Below are 23,376 nucleotides of genomic sequence, written 5' to 3' on the forward strand. Positions count from 1 at the left end.
GAATTAGGAGCAGGGAGGCCAGACCTCTGCCTTCCTCTCTGGAAAGTCAGGAAGCATCAGCCACGGACCTCTCTGGGATCTGGTGATACATATTTCTAAATTACTTCAAACAACTCGACAAGTTATGTAACTGTTATGGTCATTACCAATAGTAATTGTGGTCATCAGCAATATTCACTGTATCAAGGAACTTTCAAAAGCACTTCCTTTGTTCCCCTGACAGTATAAACTGCAAGATCAAAAAGCAGTTTCCATACCCTCTGAATATTGCTATCAGATACATTTTCTAAAATAATTTGGAGACAGGAGGTGGCCCTCAACTGTTCAGAAATTTATTAAAGGCCTGCTGTGTACCAGACTCTAGAGGGACAGAAACAACAGTCCCTGTTTAGTAGGAGACAGACACATAATCTAATATTTTCCTGCTCAAAAACTTCAAATATTGAGGAAATTCACACTTACATTTACTTCCTCCCTCTAGTTTTTCAGTGATGCTGTGTGGTTCTGCAGAAATCAGATAATGGGGCTAAAATGTGTACATTCCCTATTGTGTAGCCTTAACTTTTCTGAAACTCATTTTCTTTGTCTTTAATCTCAACACTTCGGGAGACCAAGGTGGGAGGATGGCTTGAAGCCAGGAGTTTGAGACCACCCTGGGCAACATAGTGAGACCTCATCTTTACAAAAAAAAATTTTTTTTAATTAGCCGGATATGGAGTGCATGCCTGTAGTCCCAGCAAGTTACTCCGGAGGCTGAGGCAGGAGGACTGCTTGAGCCCAGGAGTTGGAGGCTGCAGTAATCCAAGATCGTGCCACTGCATTCTAGCCTGGGCGACAGAGCAAGACCCTATCACTACAAAAATTAAAAATTTGAAAAATTTGAAAGAAATATAAAAAGCAATGAAATCACATATGTGAAAATACTTCCTAAATTCTAACATAAGGCATTATTAACAAAACAAATCCTTCATTAGGTCTCCACTGCCAGCCTTAGGCTATCCATGAAACAACTAACCAGTTTTAATCAGGGCAAACCTGTTTTCAACACAGATTATGTGAAAGGGTATAGTCACTAAACTTTTTTTAAATATATGAACAATACTTAAATATCCTACTTATCATTAAGTATTTCTAAATGTCTCCTGATCCAACTGTATAAACCTACTTCTCAAATCACTATTTATAAAGCTTTCATTTTTTTTTTTCCAGGAAGACCAATGGGTTATGATGAATTACCAACTCTTTTAGGGTTTGCACAGTCTGGTATTAAGAAAAATGTTTTTCCATGTAAAGTGAAGCTAGCCCCCAGGGAACCACACCCAAGTAATGTTTATGTTACTCGAGCATGCTGAATTTGACTTTGACTCCTGATATCCATAAGGGTGCATCTTCCCCTTCCCTATTGCAGCTGCCCCAACCTTCAGTAGTTATCCAAAGTCACTCCTCTTACAAAGACTAAGTGTGCTAAATGGATTTCCCTTAAACTACTTGATGCAAAGAAATGGAGGATGTCAACAGAATCACCCATGATTGTCAACATGTTTTCTGTCCAGCAACTCAAAATGTCCTAAATCAAACAATACTAATAATGTCCACATTGGTAGTTCTGAAAATTCACTATGGTCTTTGATTTCCACAATGCCTGGATTCTCTATAATAGCATTTTCAAAAGTAACTGAATATTTTATATATGCCACAGGACAGTCATCATGGATCTTCAATTAAATAATCACTTTTTCTAGCAAAGTAAGCAGCCTATCTAAAAAGTTGCTAGTAGATGGATAGTTATCCAAAATTGATTTAATTATTTCGTACTTTATCTGCACAAGAAAGCAATTTTGTAAGTGAAAATGGATAACCTAAATAAACTAATAAGTTTTCAAACTACTACAGGGCTCCACGGCTTTAAAAAGTACAGACACAGAAAATACCACTTTTTATGGAAAAGTTTTATTTGATTTTGTAAAACGTAATGTTTTGAGTATACCTACTTTACTCTTTCAAAGCAATGCAAGTACAATGATAAGCATTTGAATAAAAAGTACCCTGTTTTATGAGCTTATTTTTTAACATAGTGAAGGCATACTCTCACTGAAAGTAGAAATATGTGATCCAATTACAAAACATAACATTTACGAATAAACACACACAACTGAATAGTCATGAAAAAATAGAGGATTAGTCAAAATATTCTGTTTAAAAATATTAAATTCAAGTTACATGGAAATTTTATGCATAAAAATCATATTGTATAATCAGAATGAATCTTCAGTGGTCATTTCTGAAAAACAAATACTAACTTTAGTTAAAAAGTTAAACTTTTACTTCTCTTTTTCAAAGTATTTTCAAAACTTCACTATTCAAATTAAAATAAGATATTTTAATAATTTACTTCAAAGACATATTATATAATTCTGATCCCAAGAGATCTTCTTGTGGTGTTTATAAATAAATCTACTAACAGAAAAGAGTAAGAAAAGCCAATCTAGGAAAGAAAATCGTTGAATTAAGTGAGAGTCAAAGTGCTAATTCAATCTATGGGTTTTTTTCCTCCCCATCATTTCTTTTCATGTTGCCTTTGGAGACAGAGTAATTTGTAGGCAGCTCACCTTGATCTACATTTTCTCTCTCTAATCTCTCTTGGCTGTGATATAGTACAGGGAACCACTAATATCACCCCCTCCATTTTCCCAGACAGGAATACCTAAGGCCAAACCTCATGCCCATCCTCGGGTTGCAACAAGTAACGTTTACTTCAGCAACAAAGTGGACCTCTCTAGAGATTATTTGTTGTACTGTCTTGTTGCCTTAATACGAATTAATCATTAAAAAATAAATTGAAAACCAGAAATTCAAACTGTCCATAGACAAATAATCATATAAAAGTTGGGAAAATGAGAAATGGAGCCTTAACCATTGAAAGTCTCCCCTCCTCCATTCCTAGCTCACACAATTCCAGGAACAGAATCCTCAACATAAACCTAAGCTTCCCCTCTGCTGCATTAAGAAAGTGTCACTTCTTTGCGTCGAATGGGTTGAAAGCTTTGGGAGATGAACGGGAAATTTCAAGTCCACCACTTTCATCAATTTCCCTTGTTCTTCCCGTTCTCAGTCCGCACTCCCAAGGCACGGGCAGCTTCGCCGGGAAGCGGCTTGAGGGAGTTGGCCTGCCTCGTGGCCGTGGGGGAGGGCAGGGAAGGCGCGGTGGCGCACAGCGGAGTCCTCTTCAGCTTTATCACCCGCTGGGGTGTAGGCTTCTTGTCGGAGAGTAGCACCTTAGCTGGAGGTAAGTGCGTGCCTCCATTTTCAGCGCTCGCAGCCCCAGGGGAAGCCTGAGGATGCCCAGGTGCCCCCGTGCCCACCAGGGCCGTAGCTCTGGAAGGTGCAGAGCGCTGAGCTGCCTTTCTGCGGCTACCACTTTGAAACCGGTTTGCTGTCGCCCCAGCCGACGTCTGGATGGCACTGGCTGGAGACACCGTGACTGAGGCCGAGTTCTTGACTTTAATTTGGGTACTTGTGGAAGGGCCCAAAAATCTAACTGGCTTAGGACCAGTCTTATAGTTCACACTTTTGTCCGCTTCATTGAACGTTATCAGTCGCCTAGAAATACAGAAGCGTGTCATTTTCCACATGTATAGTTTTAGTAACTCATGAAAACATCTCCCAAGTTTACCTTCAGCATTAACAGAAAGGTTTTGGTCAAGAATTAAAGAGTCAAGAGGTTTATGGGCACCTACCTCATCTCTCATCTCCCACCAAGGTCAGTAAGCAAGTTTACAAAAGATTGGTCTTAATTTGAATACGAATTATGTAAACTCACACATAATATTAATACTAGCAAATTAAAATTTGGCACTTTACATAAGAATACAATATATCACCCTGTTCCCAAGTATCATGATGTGACCTACGGGATAACCAGAAATATCACAAATTGTTTTTCCCAGAACTGCAGTTTAAAGAGATTTAGTAAAGAAAAAAAAAGATTTCACAATCAAATAAATATTAGAAATATTGCTTGATATAGTTTGGCTGCATGTCCCCCCCGAAGCTCATGTTGAAATGTGATCCCCAATGTTGGAGGTGGAGCCTGACAGAGGTGTTTGGGTCATGGGGGAGGATCCCTCATGAATGGCTTTGTGCCCTCTCCCATGGTAATGAGTGAGTTCTCACTCTATTCGTTCACGTGGGAGCTGGCTGTTTAAAAGCCTGGCATCTCTTGCTGTCTCTCACCATGTGACATATCTGCTTCCCTTCACCTTCTGCCATGATTGTAAGCTTCCTGAGGCCTCACCAGAAGCATATGCTGGCCCTAACCTTCTTGTACAGACTGCAGAACCATTAGTCAAAATAAACCTCTTTTCTTTATAAATTACCCAGCCTGATAGTCCTTTATAGCAATGCAAAACTAATAAACTGCTGCATATCTTTTTTTCCTCTTGAAGCTTTAAAATTCATGTTAACATATTAAAGATTATGAAAGGTCTATACTAAAGATATCTGTATTTCCCAATCATTCTATAATGAAACCTTTGATGGCCAGTAAAATTTGCATTCTTTGGAACCCATTTTGGGGACTGCTAGAACAGTCATGGACAAACCTTCAAAGATTCCAGAACTGAGTTTACCATTCATTATAAAAAGCCTACGGGGGAACATTTTTTTAAATGACCTTAAAACTGTCAAACAATCATTGTCGAAACCTTGCCTGCTCCTTCAGCTTCACTTCCTGAGGACCATCCTAAGCATGAAAGGTGACTGCAATCCTCTCACTCTGCTCTCTTGCAAGTCTGCATAGCATCAGTGTGTCGTCAGAGGCGATTACAACTTATTCAACTCCCATTCTTGGAAATGGAAATGGGATCATAATAACGTGGTTATTTGAAAACTGCCATCTGTAGCAAAGAGTGCAAATATAATATATTCAACCCTAAATCCCTACTGAACATTTTCCCTGGTGACCAGATGGCTCCTTGGGACCTTACAAGTGCTTCTCAGTCATCGTCATCGTTATCCTGTTGATGCATCAAAAATAATGCTTCGTAAACTTGTAGAGGAAAGATAACTAACACAGAGGAGGGTCTCCGTAAACCACTCCTGCCTGCCTGCTATGTTTTCCGTCTACATCTTCCACCAGACTCCACACTGAGGTTTCTCAACCTCGGCACTATTACCATTTTGGTCACATAATTCTTTGTTCTGGGGGGCTGCCCTGTGCACTGTAGGATGTTTAGCAGCACCCTTGGCCTCTACCTTCTATATGCCAGTAGCAACTCTCACTCCACAGTGTGTCAACTAAAAATGTTGCCAAACATTGTCAAATATCCCCTGGAAGGCAAAATCACCCCTAGTTGAGAACCACTGCTCTTGACTCAAATATATTTGCTAACTGTAGGCTCAAAAGGTAAAATAAATGATAATAAAATTATGGCTTTTAAGAAATAAGATCTGTTTTGACAAGTGATGGTTAACTACTAAAAACTGAATAAGCATCTCTGCATTTCAGTGAAAGACCCAGAGGGCAAATTAAGAAAGTAGTCTGAAATTTCATACGGGCATTCAATTAAATTGTAGAACATGTGATCAAGAAATCAGAACATCTGAAGGCCATGAATAAAACCCAGACACTGTAAAAAAAAATGTGATTTTAAATGTATTTAAAACACAGTGAAAGACACAGCTGTGGAGTGAATTTAATGCTAATAATTTCATGGAACACAGGAAAATACCATTTAATAAAATTGCTATTTGTGGCAATAGGAAACAGAAAGGAACTCAGAATAAGCCACAAGAAATTTCAAGTATTAAGTCTAAATAGATTTTTTTTTACTATTGCCAATAAAGCCTGGGATTTCACTTCTGTGGAGCAAAAATATTTACCACAGCATGCCCACTGTGTCCACTAGTAATTTTAGAATCACTCTCTCAATAAGAACATGTTACGCATGCAGTTACAAAGAATTATAGCCACTTTTTACATAGTTTTGGTAACTTTATATTTATCAAGATCTATATTTTGATGGTAAGACAGAATATTCAAATCGGTGATTAATAAGCTCAGTAAGGTCAAGAATTATTATTCATTTTCCCTTCACAAAGGCAGTAAAAATGTCAGCGATTAAAAAAACAAAACAAATAAACAACACAGCATAGATAACCTCTTTCGAATTGGAGCCATGTGACGCAGGCTTCCAAGTAAAGGCTGTTCTTCTAGAGTCCAACACTCTATCAGCTCATGAGGCACCCGCCAGTAGCTAACACCTGGAAGGTAAAAAGACATAATTAAGACAGCTACCATCCACTGCAAAATGCTGAGCAACACTGCTTCACCTAAGACCTGCCAGAGTCTGAGGTTCATGCCTCCCATTTGGCAAAGGGAGGTGTGCACAACATTAACAGGAAGCGCTCACACGAGGAGCTAGGGCCAGGGAGCAACGCAGCTCACGACCTGGGTCAGGAAGAGCTGGCCACCAGCTTTGCCACTGATTAGCTGAGAAGATTCAGCAGGTTATGATGCATACTCAGGGCAGCTGAGAGTGAGGGCTCAGGCTCCAGCAAAGCCTGTGTGGGTCTCAATCTCCATTTCTCACTCACCAGTCATGTCACCTTGGGAAAGTTACTTTTCTGGGCCTGAATTTTCTCAGCTGTGAAATGATGACAATAATAGTATGTACCTTGAAGGACCATTGTGATGATTAAATGAGTTAATAAATGCAAAGTGCTTAGAACAGGGTCTAGCACAGACTAAGCACTCAAAAACTGTCAAGTACCTTTATTCCCAGTAGTAGTCGTAGGGAGCAGTATAAGTATTGTATAGGGGGTGGGTTGTAACACTTGCCTTGTCTACTTCACTGGGTTGCTGTAACATCAAATCAGGGGAACTTTGTGAATCTCTCTGAAAATGGCAACCACTGTACAAATATGAGACATCACCACCCGATAACCACCTTTTCCAACAAGAATCTGAGCTAGTGAGTTAGGCAAAAATGCCATTCAAATTCATTTTAATTTTTAAATCTGTTATCTTTTTTATTAAAAGCTGAAAAATGTATTTATTCTTGAAGCCTCGAAAACATTATGCTAAGTGAAAAACACCAAACACAATAGGTCACATATTGTATTGTTCCATTTGTAGAGCTATCAAGAGTAGGTAAATCCATTGAGACAGAAAGCAGACTGCTGGTTGCCAGGGGCTGTGGGAGACAGTGGAGCGGGGAGTGACCGCTTAGGGGTTCCTTTTGGGGTGATGAAATGCTTAGAACTGGAGAGAGGTAATGATTGCACAACATTGTGAATGTAGTAAATACCAATGAGATGTATGCTTTAGTTAATTCTGTTACGTGAATTTCCATCTCAATTTTTTTTTAGAAAAGAAGCATAAATATATACACATGAAAAAAGCTCAAGGAATTATGTTGAATAAAAATTGCTTGGAGTAATCTAAGTCCCAATAATGGATTTGGTGTTGTCTTCTTATTAAACTTCTGGTAACAATAACAATTTAGCAAGCTGGGCATGTAAATCATTATAATGATAGACATATCTTGATACTCAAATAACTCTATGATCCTCATTTTAAAACAATTAACTTTCTGGAACTGCTTGATCACACTCCAAAACCTACACATACTATAAAAACATTCCCAAATCTGGTCCATTAAGTTTGCTTTTTCTAAAAGTCAGATTTATTAAGATACAATTTACGTAAAATAAAATTCACCCTTTTCAGGTACACATTTCAATAAGTTTTGACAAATGGATATAGTTATGTATCCATAGTCATAATCAAGATGTAGACCACTTCTATCACCCCAAAAAGTTTCCTCATACCCCTTAGCAATCAATGTCCCCTCCACATCCTTAGTTTTGCCTTTTCTGAAATGTCATATAAATGGGATCATACAAAATGCAACCTTTTGTGTCTGGCTTCTTTAGCATGATGCTTTAAGATTCATCCATGTTGCTGTATGTAGCAATGATCATTTCTTTTATCGGTGAGTAGTATTCCACTGTATGGATACACCACAATTTGTTTAAAAACTTTCTTTTTTTTCCTGCCTATAAAGTAATTCACATCCCTTGTACAATACCTGGAAAATATAGAAAAGTATATATAAGGGAATCAAAGTCACTCCTAATCAGAAGACCAGGAATCATTGGTTCAGGACAGACTAATATGTTTCATTCCAGTCTTTTTTCTAGTCATATGATATACTTTACATTTATTTCCTGCTTTTCATCATTTCTTATCATGGGCATTCATCTATGCAAAAAGTTATTTAAAATAACTTTAATCGCTTTATTATATTCCATTCTGTGGATGTGCCAAAATATATTTAACCCTCAATCATTAGACATTTAAAGTGTTTTTATTTTGTCTCTATTATGAAAATGCCAGAGAACATTTCTGTTCCTAAGCCTTTGTCTGTGTTTATGTCCTTAAGATAGATAAGATAGATTCCAAGAAGTAAAATTACTGGGTCAAAGAATATGAACAATTGTGATGCACTGATGTGACCTAACAAGTTATTTTCCAAAAGTTACATCAATTTTTACTCCTACCAGGAATGAATAAGAGATCTTTACTCATCTGGTATATAAAAAATTGTTTTTATTAAATGTATATTTCATTGATAAGGAATGAAGCTGAACCGCCTGCCACATGTTTATTTCTTTTTCTGGGAATTTTATAGTCATGAACCTTGTAATTTTTTTTTTTGTAGTAGTGGTTGCCTTTCTAATCAATTTTAATAAACTTTCTCTCTATTAAGGATATACTTTGTCCAGTTAATGCAACATTATTTATCCTAGTTTTTTATTAGTCTTTAAATTTTATTTATAATTTTTAATGTTTCTTATTTTTTGTTTTGTTTTGTGTTTAACATTTATGCCTAGTGTTCCATTATTGGAACACTAAGCATGTGGGAGTTATTTATATCCTACTGCTCAAGGTCATCGCCAAGATCTGATTGCAAAAATTCGGCTCACTGCAACTTCTGCCTCCTGGGTTCAAGCGATTCTCCTACCTTAGCCTCCTGAGTAGCTGGGACTACAGGCATGTGCCACCACACCCAGCTAATTTTTGTATTTTTAGTAAAGACAGGGTTTCACCATGCTGGCCAGGATGGTCTCAATCTCATGACCTCATGATCCACCTGCCTCGGCCTCCCAAAGTGCTGGGATTACAAGTGTGAGTCACCGTGCCCAGCCCTCCTTCAGCTTTCTAAGGCAGTGGGCTCCTGGACATCTTGCCAGTCCAGAGGCACAAAGAGAGACACAGAGAACACCATGGAGTTTGTTCTCCAACTTGAGCATAAGTGTCTCAAAGTAAATTAAATATAAAATAGAAAGCTGAAAGATGTCATCCTGCCTCTCGAGGGGTATGACTGGAAAGGAAAAAGGAAGGAAAGTGAGGGGGGCAAAGTTGAGGAAAGGAAGAAGGACTGGAGCTGGCACGACACCTGAAGGAAGAACAGCTGATACAGTGTTTTGTTTTGTTTTGTTTTGAGACGGAGTTTCGTTCTTGTTGCCCAGGCTGGAGTGCAATGGTACAATCTCAGCTTACAGCAACCTCTGCCTCCCGGGTTCAAGCCATTTTCCCACCTCAGCCTCTCAAGTAGCTGGGATCACAGGCATGCGCCACCATGCCCGGCTAATTTTTTGTATTTAGTAGAGATGGGGCTTCGCCATGTTGGTCATGCTGGTCTCAAACTCCTGACCTCAGGTGATCCACCTGCCTCGGCCTCTCAAGGTGCTGGGATTACAGGCATGAGCCACTGCACCCAGCCAATGCAGTTTTTAAAAGCCTCTTCCTCTCCTTTTATGTCTTGCTCTGTCACCCAGGCTGGAGTGCAGTGGTGTGATTACAGCTCACTCCACCCTCAAACTCCTGGGCTCAGGCAATCCTCCTGCCTCAGCCTCCCAAGTAACTGAGACAATAGGTGCATGACACCAGGCCCAGATCTTTTATCCATTGTGTGACTGGCAGTCAGTCTTTACTAGCTTTCAGGATTATTTGAGGATGGAATAAGTCTTATTTATCTTTGGATCCAATTTTAGGACTTGTTATCATACTTTGCACCTAACAGACACTCAATACATGGTTGTTAATTAAGAAAAAAAATGCTTAGGCATAGAACAGAACACGTAACCTGTGATCCTTATGAAAGTGTCAAAGCCCTTCTGAGACTCAGTTTCCTCATCTATAAAATAGGAATGGTAAGTAGCGTACAGGATTGTGTTAGGACTAAGAGATACTGAATGTAAACTACTTATCGGGGATATAAAACAGCATTATTATTACCAACTCTCACTCTGTAGTTTGAGAAAAATGACCAGTTTTCAAAGTGTACATTTAAAGATTATTGTAATTATTTTATAAGGGCTCTTTAGACACTTTCTCCAACATTATTTTCTCTCCCTTTCCTTGATTACATATTTTATGCTTAATTTGAAGTATTTTTCCAATGCACAGTAGGTACTAAATGAACTCTTATTTAATTAAATTAAATAAGCCTAGCTAACAGAAACATACTTAAAGTTACTGAATTATAAACTATTAATAATATCTAGCAACTCATGGGATTTAAAGATTTGTAAGTAAACTGCCTCAGTGTTATCATGAGATGACAAATACATTGTAAGACTCAAAAGAATACTTTCTAAAAAAAGAAATGCAGTATTTGAGCTTACTTTGTCTTTTTTTTTAAAGTCCACCTGCTTCCATGAAATAAAAGAATTGCACTGTACCTTTTCCTTCCCAAGCATCAAAGGCATCCATCATTTTCTTCAACTCTGCTACTGAATAATAGCTCCAAATGTACTGAACATTATTTCCCGCCTCTCTAGAAATATTGCAAAGAGTAATGAAAACATACTACCTAGGTATGGATGTGTATATATACATACAGCTAATATACATTTAATAAGAGCTTGTTAATTAAGGGAAAAAACATGTAAGCACTGAGTAGTTGTTCTGTGATCCTTAAGTATACATATGCTTACATAGATACATATGTACACATTATATAATATACTAACCTATATTTTGATCTCTTTTTATCATAGTATTTTATTAATTTCACAATATGCACCATGTAGACAAATCAACACATCTTTAATATCAAGTTTTTCAAAAAAATCAGCGAACTCCAATGAACTTAGAAAATATTCACGTTTCACCAGCATTATGCCAGGCACTTACATATCTTACATAGAAGCATCCCTATCTGTAAAGAATTCAGAAACTGATGACATATTTAATAATCTCAAAAGGCAAGCTTATATGATCCTGCATTAGTCACTAATATTCGACCCAATCCCATCTGCCAGAGAGTTTTTTAAAAAATTGCTAAGTGAATTAACCAGTGTAAATAAGATTATAGGAAAAATATTAAGTAATAACTCTTAAGAATTTAACATGTTCAAGTCATAAAATTCTAAAGCTGGAAGGGACCAGCAAGTGCTTCGTCATTTCTCAGAAGAAGACACCAAGGCAGGCCAGCCCTGAGTCACTCAGTAGGCCTGCTGACTTCTTCTGCCAATGCTTCTATGGTCTAGGAAGACACCAGGCATGTGGCTTTTCTTTTTTCTTTCTCTTCTTTTCTTTTTAAGCCTCTCAGGAGAGGGGATTCTGATGCAGACTCCCAGTTGAGAACCACTGCACTAGATCATGCAGATGGCCTGCAGCTTATCCATACTGTATGGGAAATGATCTTAATTATAATTTCCTCATGAAGCAGGCCTATCTCAACTGCTATGATGGCTCACTCTGTCTCCTGAGAGGTGTTAATGGTCTTTTCTAGTCAAGCACATTTCATTCAGAAACACCTCTTAGAAGAGACCAAGACTTTATTTTGTTCTTTTTCACATTTAAATTTGGACATACCTTTTAAAAATGCTTTTGCTGTGAATTCTTCCTCCCAGCTGCTTTTCAATAGCGTCTGTTCCATCAGTTTTTGTGGCATATACACCAATAATTCTACTCTCACAGCTTGCACCAGATGTGTTAAGATAGTGGAGAACCCAAACTGTTGGTTTATTGCAGACTAAGCCATATGAATCACAGAAGTCTGTTAAAGCCTAAAGCAAAAAGTATATATAAAATTTGAATTTAATTCTAGAGTAAAATAAAAATGAATATGCTCCATTACTTTCATGTAAAAGCTGAAATTCTAGTTGATCATAAGGGAAATAAAAAGATTATATATTTCAGCTTAGTCTTTACATCTTTAAAAATCAAACACACATTTTTTTGAATTAAATCGGGGCGGGAAGGACAATCACAAAAAATACCCCCCAAAAACCCAACACCTTTTCATCTACAGAAACCTTTTCCACATGGAAATTCCATTTTATTTCTTACTCTTTTAGTCTGCCAACATCACTTTTAATTTTATAATCTTTATAAGATCATTCTTCCACTGCCAACATCACTTTTAATTTTGAAATCCGATCCCACAGAAATACAAACTACCATCAGAGAATACTACAAACACCTCTACGCAAATAAACTAGAAAATCTAGAAGAAATGGAGAAATTCCTCGACACATACACTCTCCCAAGAGTAAACCAGGAAGAAGTTGAATCTCTGAATAGACCAGTAACAGGAGCTGAAATTGTGGCAATAATCAGTAGCTTACCAACCAAAAAGAGTCCAGGACCAGATGGATTCACAGCCGAATTCTACCAGAGGTACAAGGAGGAACTGGCACCATTCCTTCTGAAACTATTCCAATCAATAGAAAAAGAGGGAATCCTCCCTAACTCATTTTAAGAGGCCAGCATCATCCTGATACCAAAGCTGGGCAGAGACACAACCAAAAAAGAGAATTTTAGACCAATATCCTTGATGAACATTCATGCAAAAATCCTCAATAAAATACTGGCAAACCGAATCCAGCAGCACATCAAAAAGCTTATCCACCATGATCAAGTTGGCTTCATCCCTGGGAATGCAAGGCTGGTTCAATATACGCAAATCAATAAATGTAATCCAGCATATAAACAGAACCAAAGACAAAAACCACATGATTATCTCAATAGATGCAAAAAAGGCCTTTGACAAAATTCAACAACCCTTCCTGCTAAAAACTCTCAATAAATTAGGTATTGATGGGACGTATCTCAAAATAATAAGAGCTATCTATGACAAACCCACAGCCAATATCATACTGAATGGGCAAAAACTGGAAGCATTCCCTTTGAAAACTGGCACAAGACAGGGACGCCCTCTCTCACCACTCCTATTCAACATAGTGTTGGAAGTTCTGGCCAGGGCAATTAGGCAGGAGAAGGAAATAAAGGGTATTCAGTTATGAAAAGAGGAAGTCAAATTGTCCCTGTTTGCAGACGACATGATTGTATATCTAGAAAACCCCATTGTCTCAGCCCAAAATCTCCTTAAGCTGATAAGCAACTTCAGCAAAGTCTCAGGATACAAAATCAATGTGCAAAAATCACAAGCATTCTTCTACACCAACAACAGACAAACAGAGAGCCAAATCATGAGTGAACTCCCATTCACAATTGCTTCAAAGAGAATAAAATACCTAGGAATCCAACTTACAAGGGATGTGAAGGACCTCTTCAAGGAGAACTACAAACCACTGCTCAATGAAATAAAAGAGGATACAAACAAATGGAAGAATATTCCATGCTCATGGGTAGGAAGAATCAATATCGTGAAAATGGCCATACTGCCCAAGGTAATTTACAGATTCAATGCCATCCCCATCAAGCTACCAATGACTTTCTTCACAGAATTGGAAAAAACTACTTTAAAGTTCATATGGAACCAAAAAAGAGCCCGCGTCGCCAAGTAAATCCTGAGCCAAAAGAACAAAGCTGGAGGAGGCATCACGCTACCTGACTTCAAACTATACTACAAGGCTACAGTAACCAAAACAGCATGGTACTGGTACCAAAACAGAGATATAGATCAATGGAACAGAACAGAGCCCTCAGAAATAACGCCACATATCTACAACTATCTGATCTTTGACAAACCTGAGAAAAACAAGCAATGGAGAAAGGATTCCCTATTTAATAAATGGTGCTGGGAAAACTGGCTAGCCATATGTAGAAAGCTGAAACTGGATCCCTTCCTTACACCTTATACAAAAATCAACTCAAGATGGATTAAAGACTTAAACGTTAGACCTAAAACCATAAAAACCCTAGAAGAAAACCTAGGCATTACCATTCAGGACATAGGCATGGGCAAGGACTTCATGTCTAAAACACCAAAAGCAATGGCAACAAAAGCCAAAATTGACAAATGGGATCTAATTAAACTAAAGAGCTTCTGCACAGCAAAAGAAACTACCATCAGAGTGAACAGGCAACCTACAAAATGGGAGAAAATTTTTGCAACCTACTCATCTGACAAAGGGCTAATATCCAGAATCTACAATGAACTCAAACAAATTTACAAGAAAAAAACAAACAACCCCATCAAAAAGTGGGCGAAGGACATGAACAGACACTTCTCAAAAGAAGACATTTATGCAGCCAAAAAACACATGAAAAAATGCTCTCCATCACTGGCCATCAGAGAAATGCAAATCAAAACCACAATGAGATACCATCTCACACCAGTTAGAATGGCAATCATTAAAAAGTCAGGAAACAACAGGTGCTGGAGAGGATGTGGAGAAATAGGAACACTTTTACACTGTTGGTGGGACTGTAAACTAGTTCAACCATTGTGGAAGTCAGTGTGGCGATTCCTCAGGGATCTAGTACTAGAAATACCATTTGACCCAGCCATCCCATTACTGGGTATATACCCAAAGGATTATAAATCATGCTGCTATAAAGACACATGCACACGTATGTTTATTGCGGCATTATTCACAATAGCAAAGACTTGGAACCAACCCAAATGTCCAACAATGATAGACTGGATTAAGAAAATGTGGCACATATACACCATGGAATACTACGCAGCCATAAAAAATGATGAGCTCATGTCCTTTGTAGGGACATGGATGAAATTGGAAATCATCATTCTCAGTAAACTATCACAAGAACAAAAAGCCAAACACCGCATATTCTCGCTCATAGGTGGGAATTGAACAATGAGAACACATGGACACAGGAAGGGGAACATCACACTCTGGGGACTGTGGTGGGGTGGGGGTAGGGGGGAGGGATAGCATTGGGAGATATACCTAATGCTAGATGACGAATTAGTGGGTGCAGCGCACTAGCATGGTACATGTATACATATGTAACTAACCTGCACATTGTGCACGTGTACCCTAAAACTTAAAGTATAATAATAATAAATTTAAAAAAAAGAAAAAAAAAAGAAATCTTCATATAATAACCAAAATGTAGACCTTTTTCTTTTCCCTTTAGAGTAATTTCCCCAAAATTTCCCATTTTACACAATCTTCCATTCACCTTCTACTGACTAACCCCATGGTTGGTCCTTATTTTTAGCTCCAAATTCTAATCATGGACTAACCAGATTGATTTTACTTTTACACGGAAAGATACGAATATGTAAACTCAATATCTAAACTCCATATATGCTGCCTGAACTCATTTGGCACTTATCAACCTATTCATTCATTCATTTGAATATTAAGTTCCTACTCTGAGCTGAGCTCTAAGGTCCTGAAGATATAACAATGAACAATGGTGAGACAGGGTCCCAGTCCTCCTAGAGTTTATAGCTAATGCAGAAGACAGACATTGAATAAGCCACCAGCACCCTGTGTAAGAAGTGCCACCAGGACCGGGTGCAGGGGCTCACACCTGTAACCCCAGCACTTTGGGAGGCCGAGGCAGGCAGATCACCTGAGGTTGGGAGTTCGAGACCAGCCTGACCAACATGGAGAAACCCTGTCTCTACTAAAAATACAAAATTAGCCGGGCGTGGTGGCACATGCCTGTAATCCCAGCTACTCGGGAGGCTGAGGCAGGAGAATTGCTTGAACCCGGGAGGTAGAGGTTGCAGTGAGCTGAGATCATGCAATTGCACTCCAGCCTGGGCAACAAGAGCGAGACTCCATCTCAAAAGAAAAAAAAAAAAAAAAGAAGTGCCACCAGTGAGACCACAAGGTGCTCCAGGGCAGAGAGCAGAAGGGTTTCACCCAGTGAAGCTGCCAGGGCCTTCCCTGGGAGGAACAGCTTTACTGCTGTAAGTACTCTGGACAGGTACTATATTGTGTTCACTGTTATATCCCACGTGTCTGGAATAGTGCCTGACACAAACAAGATGCCTAGTATTTACTGACTCAGTGAATGAAAATGGGGCCCTACCATGTCTTGCACTTTCATTTAATATTGCTATCTAACTCCTATATTGGTTTGGAATTTTACTTACACATACATCTACAAGAATTCCCAACTATACTATAAACTTCAAGGGCAAAGAACTACATGTTGTATTTCTTGGTGTCCCACGCAGCCCCTTGTACAGTGCCATACATGTCACAGGCACTTGAAACAAACGTGTTGGCTGACAGCATGAATGTGGGCATGCTGTGTCCTTTTTGAATAAAAACCAGGAATAAAAGATTACAGAGCTGAGACTTCTGAAGATGAGCATTAACCCTCCCAACCTTCCAGTCAGGCCTCATTCTGCAGATGTGGCAACAGGAGGGAAAGACTATCGTTCGAAAATATAGTTTATGAATAACTTCAGTAGCAGAACCCATATAACTATTTAAATTCCTAAAGGGGATCTGGAACCAAATCAACTTTCTCTTCATGCTGCACTCCTAATAACCAACCACCCATCAGCTTGCTTCCTAAACGCTGACATCCAAATCAAAGAATTCAAACAAGTTCAGATCAGTTTTCACTATTAACTATTTTCTAAGAAAAATATTTTTCTTAGATGCTCAAAAGTGCTAATTAATAACACATATAATACTTTCAATAAGACAAAAACAGATAATTAGGATTTTCAAATCATGTAAAGATCTTTAAAATGCAATTTAAAATAGAAGCATCTTAAAAAGATATTTACTGATCTCAAAGTGAATTAGCCAAACTAATGTTTTAAATTAGTAACAAACTACTACACTTACTAAATCAAGTAAGATGCTTTATTATTCATCAGGATCATTCTTTTCAAAAATCATTTTAGTAAATAAAATAATACCACTATGCCCTCACATAGTATAGTATTTCTCTTAATTTAAAAAGAATTGGCCGGGCGCAGTGGCTCACGCCTGTAATCCCAGCACTTTGGGAGGCCCAGATGGGCGGATCACGAGGTCAGCAGATCGAGACCATCCTGGCTAACACGGTGAAACCCCCGTCTCTACTAAAAATACAAAAAATTAGTCGGGCATAGTGGCAGGCGCCTGTAGTCCCAGCTACTGGGGAGGCTGAGGCAGGAGAATGGTGTGAACCCCGGAGGCGGAGCTTGCAGTGAGCCAAAATCCCGCCACTGCACTCCAGCCTGGGGGACAGAGTAAGACTCTGCCTCAAAAAAAAAAAAAAAAAGAAAGAATTTCAGGAGTTCTGTAAAAAAGCCGTCAAAAACTGTTAAATCTTCAATGAGCAATATAAACTCAATCAACCTTTGAGTGGCAATATACTTTCCAAGAATTTTGGCCTTAAAAAATGAGAAGTAGTAGTAAAGAAACATGTCTTCAAAATGTATAAAAACTATCTTGTTTGGTTAATGTGAAAACACAGGCTATGCAAAATAGTACATATTGCTTTGTGCATCATAAATATATATATTCAAAAACTTTAAAAAATGCCAAGACCTTTTTAAGTTCTATATTTGACCTTAAAGAATATGTCTCCATTTCATTGGCCAAATGGTCAGACAGGCTGTATGGATAAGGGATGCCAAAGTAATCAGCCTCTTCCTGCAGGGCGATGCGGGTTTGCTCATCTGTGGGAATCTGAACTTCTCCATGAAGGTAATCCAAAAGGTATTTAAATAGACGTCCATCGCGGTCAATAACACAAGCCCCTAGAAAACATTCAGTTCAAAAATGATTGCAGAGATTCTGTCGATCAATAAGATTTCAACAAATCAAACTAGGTCTGAGGACCTCTACAATTATAAATGTTTCTTTCTCACATGAAAGTTAACATCTAGTGTTCAAATAGGTTTATGTAATCTAAGCTAGACTTTTGATTATTCAAACACCAAATATGATATACCAGCCACCCTCTGCTTACAAATAGGTGATATTGTAAAATAGAATCTGAATGAGTTGTGTGGGACAATCACCTGTAGTTCTATAATACTGCACATAAGTTTGAATGCAAATATATATCACCAGGGTTGCCATGTTTGGTTGTACTGGTGTACTATATATACCATGCTAGGCCAAGCGGGCAAGAGAGGCTAAAACCAAACCCACACTCTGCTCACCAAGCCATGCACCCTGGCATGGAACTGCATCTTCCTGGATAAAAGGGCACCCTTTTCTGATTTGTACACAAAGAAACTGAATGAGTCAGTGGTGGACCTTTGCGTTCTCACTACCATATGGGAAAATATATTCTGAGATCCATTTAGAACTTTGGATGCAATGACTATATTCCCACAACGGCCACCACAAAAGCTAAGGGCACCCCACACTGCTGGTAGAAACAGAAGTTTACCCCTAACCTTATCTCAGCTGGACTAGAACAGGTATATGGAGGTGCTCACTAAAGAGAGCATGTGGGGTGCTCATCACTATGTCCAGTGTTTGCATATCAGCAACACTACAAATCTGGGGTTCCTCGCTCCAGGCATGCCAGATGATTCGAATTACTGGGTTAGTCCTTTTGTACTACGAGAACCCAAACTTTAAAAAAGAAGAAACGCTATGCTGGTACTACTTTATAATAAAATATTTTTCTTAGATAATTTAGCAGAATTAAAATAAAAAAAAAAGAGAAAAACCTCTACATGAGGCTAGTCAGTAATTCCTCACAAAAGAAGGGATTAAGAAGGTAAAATTTAGGGGCAGAGAAGAAAACTCAATCCCTGCTTACCATCTTTGCCCCAACAACCTTTCTGCCCAGGTAGAAACCAAGCCCTGGGCACCAGCCACTGGTGATTTTTTTTCCCATTCTTTCAACTGCCATTTAACCAGCAAAGCAACCTCCTCACACCAGAGTTATTAACAGTAAAACAGTCCCTCACGTTCAAGACTCCTCAATCATTCTCCTCTAACACAGAACCAAGAGTGGGTCTGGGGCTCATACGCAGGGCAAAAAACTTCATTTGTATTGATGAACTTTCTTTACAACCAGTAGCAGGTTCAGTGAGTCCCAGAGCACTGGAAGCAGAGAGCAGCCCCAGAACCCCACCTGTGTGATTTACAGTTCTGAAACCCAGTTTTCAGTCTGCTGCCCCTTTGCCTCTGACGGTATCACTGCACAGACTTTTTCTCAGACATGCACATCGGACACACAGCAAGACTACACAGCTAGGCTAGGTGGCGAGCCCAACACTAATTCTACAATGACGATGGCTGCTCTGTTAGCAATAAGGAGGGCAGCTGCTTTCTCCAGACAAAACAGTTTCCAATTTGAAGAACACAGAGAGAAGCAAATATATTTAATCAGCATCAATATCATCACCCAAAGCTGCATGAAAGTAACAAGTTTCAAAATACAGTTAATCCCAATAATTAGGTTATGACCAGCCTTTATGACTTCTTTGTCAGCTTTTAACATTATCACAGATTTTCAGAAGTAGTATTTAATTTCTCCACATACTTAATGAATCTCCATAGAGTCCTAATGATCTCAGTAATTAGTATATTCATCTAGTACATTTCGCTGTAATTAGGAAAATCAAAGGGAACTTAAACTGGACTCTTGTGTTAATAAATATTCAGATCATGCTTTCAGACTTTAGACATTTACCTGACTCATCTGTTTTTAGAGGAAAGCGACCACTGAACATAGATGCCAACATGGAGTCCTTGAAGCGGCACAAGGACTCCCGCCGGGCTGTGTAAATACAGCCACCCACGTTCAGTCGGAGAACATCTAGCACCTCTTCTTCTGCCTTGTGGCCTTCCATTTCTCCCCCAGGCACCTGAATTTTTGCCTCCCAACACTTTCAGAAACTTCAAAACAATGATGTCTTGGTCTCCCTCTGTAAAACAAAGGACAGTCATCCCCGCCATTTCCAACAAGACACTAAATAGATAATATAATAAATATACTTTAACATGACTGAAAATAAATTCCTCAGTACTGGCATTATTGAATTGAAGGATTTTATATAATATAAGAGAACTTCGAGATATGCTAAGAAGTAGGAAAATGTTGGCTAAGAGGATTTGTAAAAGATAATAAACGACTAACAACCCAATCATTGCTGTTGAAATGACTGTTTAAACATGGTAATGCACTCTCTGTCACACAGCAAACAAAGGAGAGTCCTGCTTATGATCTTCAGTATTCACATATCTTTTTAACCATGATAAGTCTGAGGGAGCCTCTAGACTGCAGAGATCAGTGGACAGCATGGAATTGAGCTGCTAGGCTCTTCCCCTCACCAGCTCTAGGATCTTGGGCAAATTACTTATCTTCCTCTTCTATAAAATGGAGGCAGTGATGATGCCCAGCTCAAACAACTATAAGAGGAATAATTAAAAGAACATATAAAACAGCAAAAGAGCAGAATCTGGCTCATGGTAACTATTCAATAAATTATAAATATTATGCATAATGATATAAATTTAACCATAAGGTGTCTACTGAGGGACTTAATATTGACTCTGGAAATGTAAGGAAATAAAGGAGCAGGAATTATTAACAATGATAACTATAATCCTTAAGTTAGGTAACTAAGGAATATATAATTTATCAACTGAGATTACAATTCTTCTTTTAATTTTTTTAAATTTTCAAAAAATGAGACAGGGTCTCGCTGTGTTGCCCAGGCTAGTCTTGAACTCCTGGGCTCAAGCAATCCTCCTGTCTTGGCCTTCCAAAGTGCTGAGTATACAGGCATGAGCCACTACGCCCAGCCTGAGATCAGAATTCTATGTAGACCAGTAGCCAGACTAGTCTAGAACTACAAATAACACCTCCAAATCATCCAGCTTCTTCACTGTGAAATGGATGAAGCTTTAGGGAAGTTTTTGGGGGTTTTTGTTTGTTTGCTTGTTTGTTTTTTGAGATGGAGTCTCGCTCTGTAGCCCAGGGTGGAGTACAGTGGCGCCATCTCGGCTCACTCCCGGGTTCAAGCAATTCTCCTGCCTCAGCCTCCTGAGTAGCTGGGACCACAGGTGTACACCATCATGCCGGGCTAATTTTTGTAATTTTAGTAGAGACGGCGTTTCACCATATTGGTCAGTCTGGTCTCCAACTCCTGACCTCAGGTGATCCACCCACCTCGGCCTCCCAAAGTGCTGAGATTACAGGCGTGAGCCACTGCACCCAGCCCAGGGAAGGTTTAAGGGTTGGATTTTTTTAATCCATTCTGGAGATCACAGAACCACAGGTGACACTGTGGTGTTTTCCCACCTAAAACAATACTGTGATGAAAAAGGTACTCCCAATTATTGAGAATCTGCAGTATCCACACATTTCATAGCAAGTTTAAAATGACTGCCGAAAGGCTCAACTACATCCATGTCAATTCACTTTTACTCAGTGAACAACTAAGATCGTTTTGTAGATGCCAGCTAGTCTCCAATAAAATGGAAGGAGACCATTAAAATCTGAGGAAGACCATGTGTGTAGAACACGGTCAGCAACAGAAACCATTATGGGCCAAAGGTCCAGCCTTCCAAAACCACTTATGGATGTGACATCTCGCACTGCCTAGAAGTCCCGGGAGCAGCACTCCAAAGATCCATGTGTGAGAGCCACCTCTGAGGCATGGGATGGAACTTGTTCCCTCTGCCTCATTACTGGCTCCCTGGAATCCTATCTATTCTTCAAGGCCTTCAGCAAACCTAATTTCTTGCATGACCGTCCCACGTATCCTTCTGCCCCCCAAGTTAGAATCCTTGCACAATTCTACAAATATACTGTGTGTCTGTCCACTTTTTACCCCACTTGTTTAATCCCTACTTTTTGGTCTGTAGGCCAAGGAAGCCAGGGCCTGTGTCACTCTTAATAACTCCCATTTACTGAATGCTTATTATGTGCCAGCCATTGTAAGAGACACTTGACACACTTTACCTAATTCACACAAAAACTCTGTTGGATGAGAATTACTGTCCCTGTTGACAGATGAGGACATTTGGGGTAAAAAAAAGAGTGATGTGTACAGGGGCCACACAAGGACTGACTGCTAGTAGGTTGTGGAGCCAGCCCCAATCCAGATCGGCAGGACGAACCCCAAGTTCTTCCTGCTTCACCCCACACCGGCTCCTCCAGCACTGTTTCACCCCTATGGGTCCTGACCCAGCCTTTTCACTCTCTAAGCATCTGTCCATCTCAAGACTTGGCTACGATAACACAGCAGCACCCCGATCCCGAGGATTTAAGAGCTACTCCTCCTACCCCAACCCCAGGCAGTCTCTCCTAAGGATAGGAACATCACCATTCCAAGGCCACACCAGGGGGGCACTCCGCAGGCCCCATCCTCAAAAGCACCCAGTTAGGCTCCCTGCTATGTGGAAAGTGTCCAGCCCTCGGGGACAATGTCCCCCAGAGTGCATTCCTATGATCACCTGCATCAAAACCATCAGGGACGCTTGGGAAAACGAAGACACTCCGGCCACAGCACACAGTTCCTCAGAAAGTCTGAGGAGGGGTCGGGATCTGCCCGCGAACCCCACTTTGAAAAACATCGCTCAAGGGGCTCACACTCCTCTTCCGAAGCGGGAAGAGCCAGGAGGAGCTGGGGAGCCAGAAAGCCCCGCCACGGTCTTCCGCGGCCTGGAGACCCCAAATCGGCCCGAAGGCCGAGCCTGCAGCCCGGGGCGCGCGCGTTACCAGCGCGGCCCGTGCCCTTCCTCAGGGCGCCCCGCCGCCTTCCGGGCCCGCGGCCCATCCCGCGCCCGGCTCTTCCGCACCGGGGGGGTGGGGCGGGTCGGCAGCTTCCCAGACTGACCTGCGGCCCGCCAGACCCTCGGCGCGGCCGCCGGACGCCGCGGGGCGGACGCGGAAGTGAACGCCTTCTCAGCTGCTCGGCAACTCGGGAGCAGAGCGGCCCCAGCGGCGCCCCCGTGCGGCCCGGCTCTGAGGCAGCGGCTCAGGGAGGGAGGGAGGCCACGTCCCGGGCACGCCACGCCACGCCACGCCCCGCCCCCAGATTCGTCTAGCCCCAGTGGGCCGCCTCGGAGTCGGGTGGGTCTTCCATCCCGGAGGTAAGGGAAACACACGGTAGAGAAGGCCAGGGCTGAACCCCAAGGGACGGTCTTGTGTGTTCAGAGGCTGGTTTTACAGGTGAAGAGAAGAAACAGCCGCAGAAGTTGCGATTGTCCAAG

General features: G+C 40.3%; 1 protein-coding gene across 3 annotated transcripts; it reads right to left on the reverse strand.

Annotated features, from left to right (window-relative positions):
* Positions 1–1,934: 1,934 nt before the first annotated feature.
* On the reverse strand, positions 1,935–23,175 carry KCTD18 (potassium channel tetramerization domain containing 18). Of its 3 annotated transcripts, none has more exons than XM_034954780.3 (7): positions 23,001–23,175; positions 19,847–20,081; positions 17,737–17,948; positions 11,888–12,081; positions 10,750–10,844; positions 6,159–6,261; positions 1,935–3,600 (listed from the first exon to the last, which is right to left on the reverse strand). In XM_034954780.3, the coding sequence occupies exons 2-7, from the start codon at positions 20,004–20,006 to the stop codon at positions 3,084–3,086; spliced, it is 1,281 nt and encodes a 426-aa protein (XP_034810671.1). In that variant the 5' UTR covers positions 20,007–20,081; positions 23,001–23,175; the 3' UTR covers positions 1,935–3,083. The 3 variants fall into 3 exon arrangements, with proteins under 3 accessions (XP_034810671.1, XP_003820781.1, XP_034810672.1); XM_003820733.7 differs by lacking the exon at positions 23,001–23,175 and adding an exon at positions 22,618–22,915; XM_034954781.3 differs by lacking the exons at positions 19,847–20,081; positions 23,001–23,175 and having other exon boundaries at positions 17,759–17,894.
* Between the last annotated feature and the right edge of the window lie 201 nt (positions 23,176–23,376).

The sequence above is a fragment of the Pan paniscus genome, chromosome 13, assembly GCF_029289425.2.
Source record: "Pan paniscus chromosome 13, NHGRI_mPanPan1-v2.0_pri, whole genome shotgun sequence".
In the NCBI taxonomy this organism is placed as follows: domain Eukaryota; kingdom Metazoa; phylum Chordata; class Mammalia; order Primates; family Hominidae; genus Pan; species Pan paniscus.

Coding starts and splice junctions, on each gene's coding strand:
- KCTD18 (XM_034954780.3), bottom strand. CDS start 20,006: ATGGAAGGCCACAAGGCAGAAGAAGAGGTGCTAGATGTTCTCCGACTG. Junction 6,262..10,749: donor TGATGCTTGGGAAGGAAAAG/GTACAGTGCAAT, acceptor TTTACCTTCCAG/GTGTTAGCTACTGGCGGGTG. Junction 3,601..6,158: donor ATGGCTCCAATTCGAAAGAG/GTTATCTATGCT, acceptor CTGTATTTCTAG/GCGACTGATAACGTTCAATG.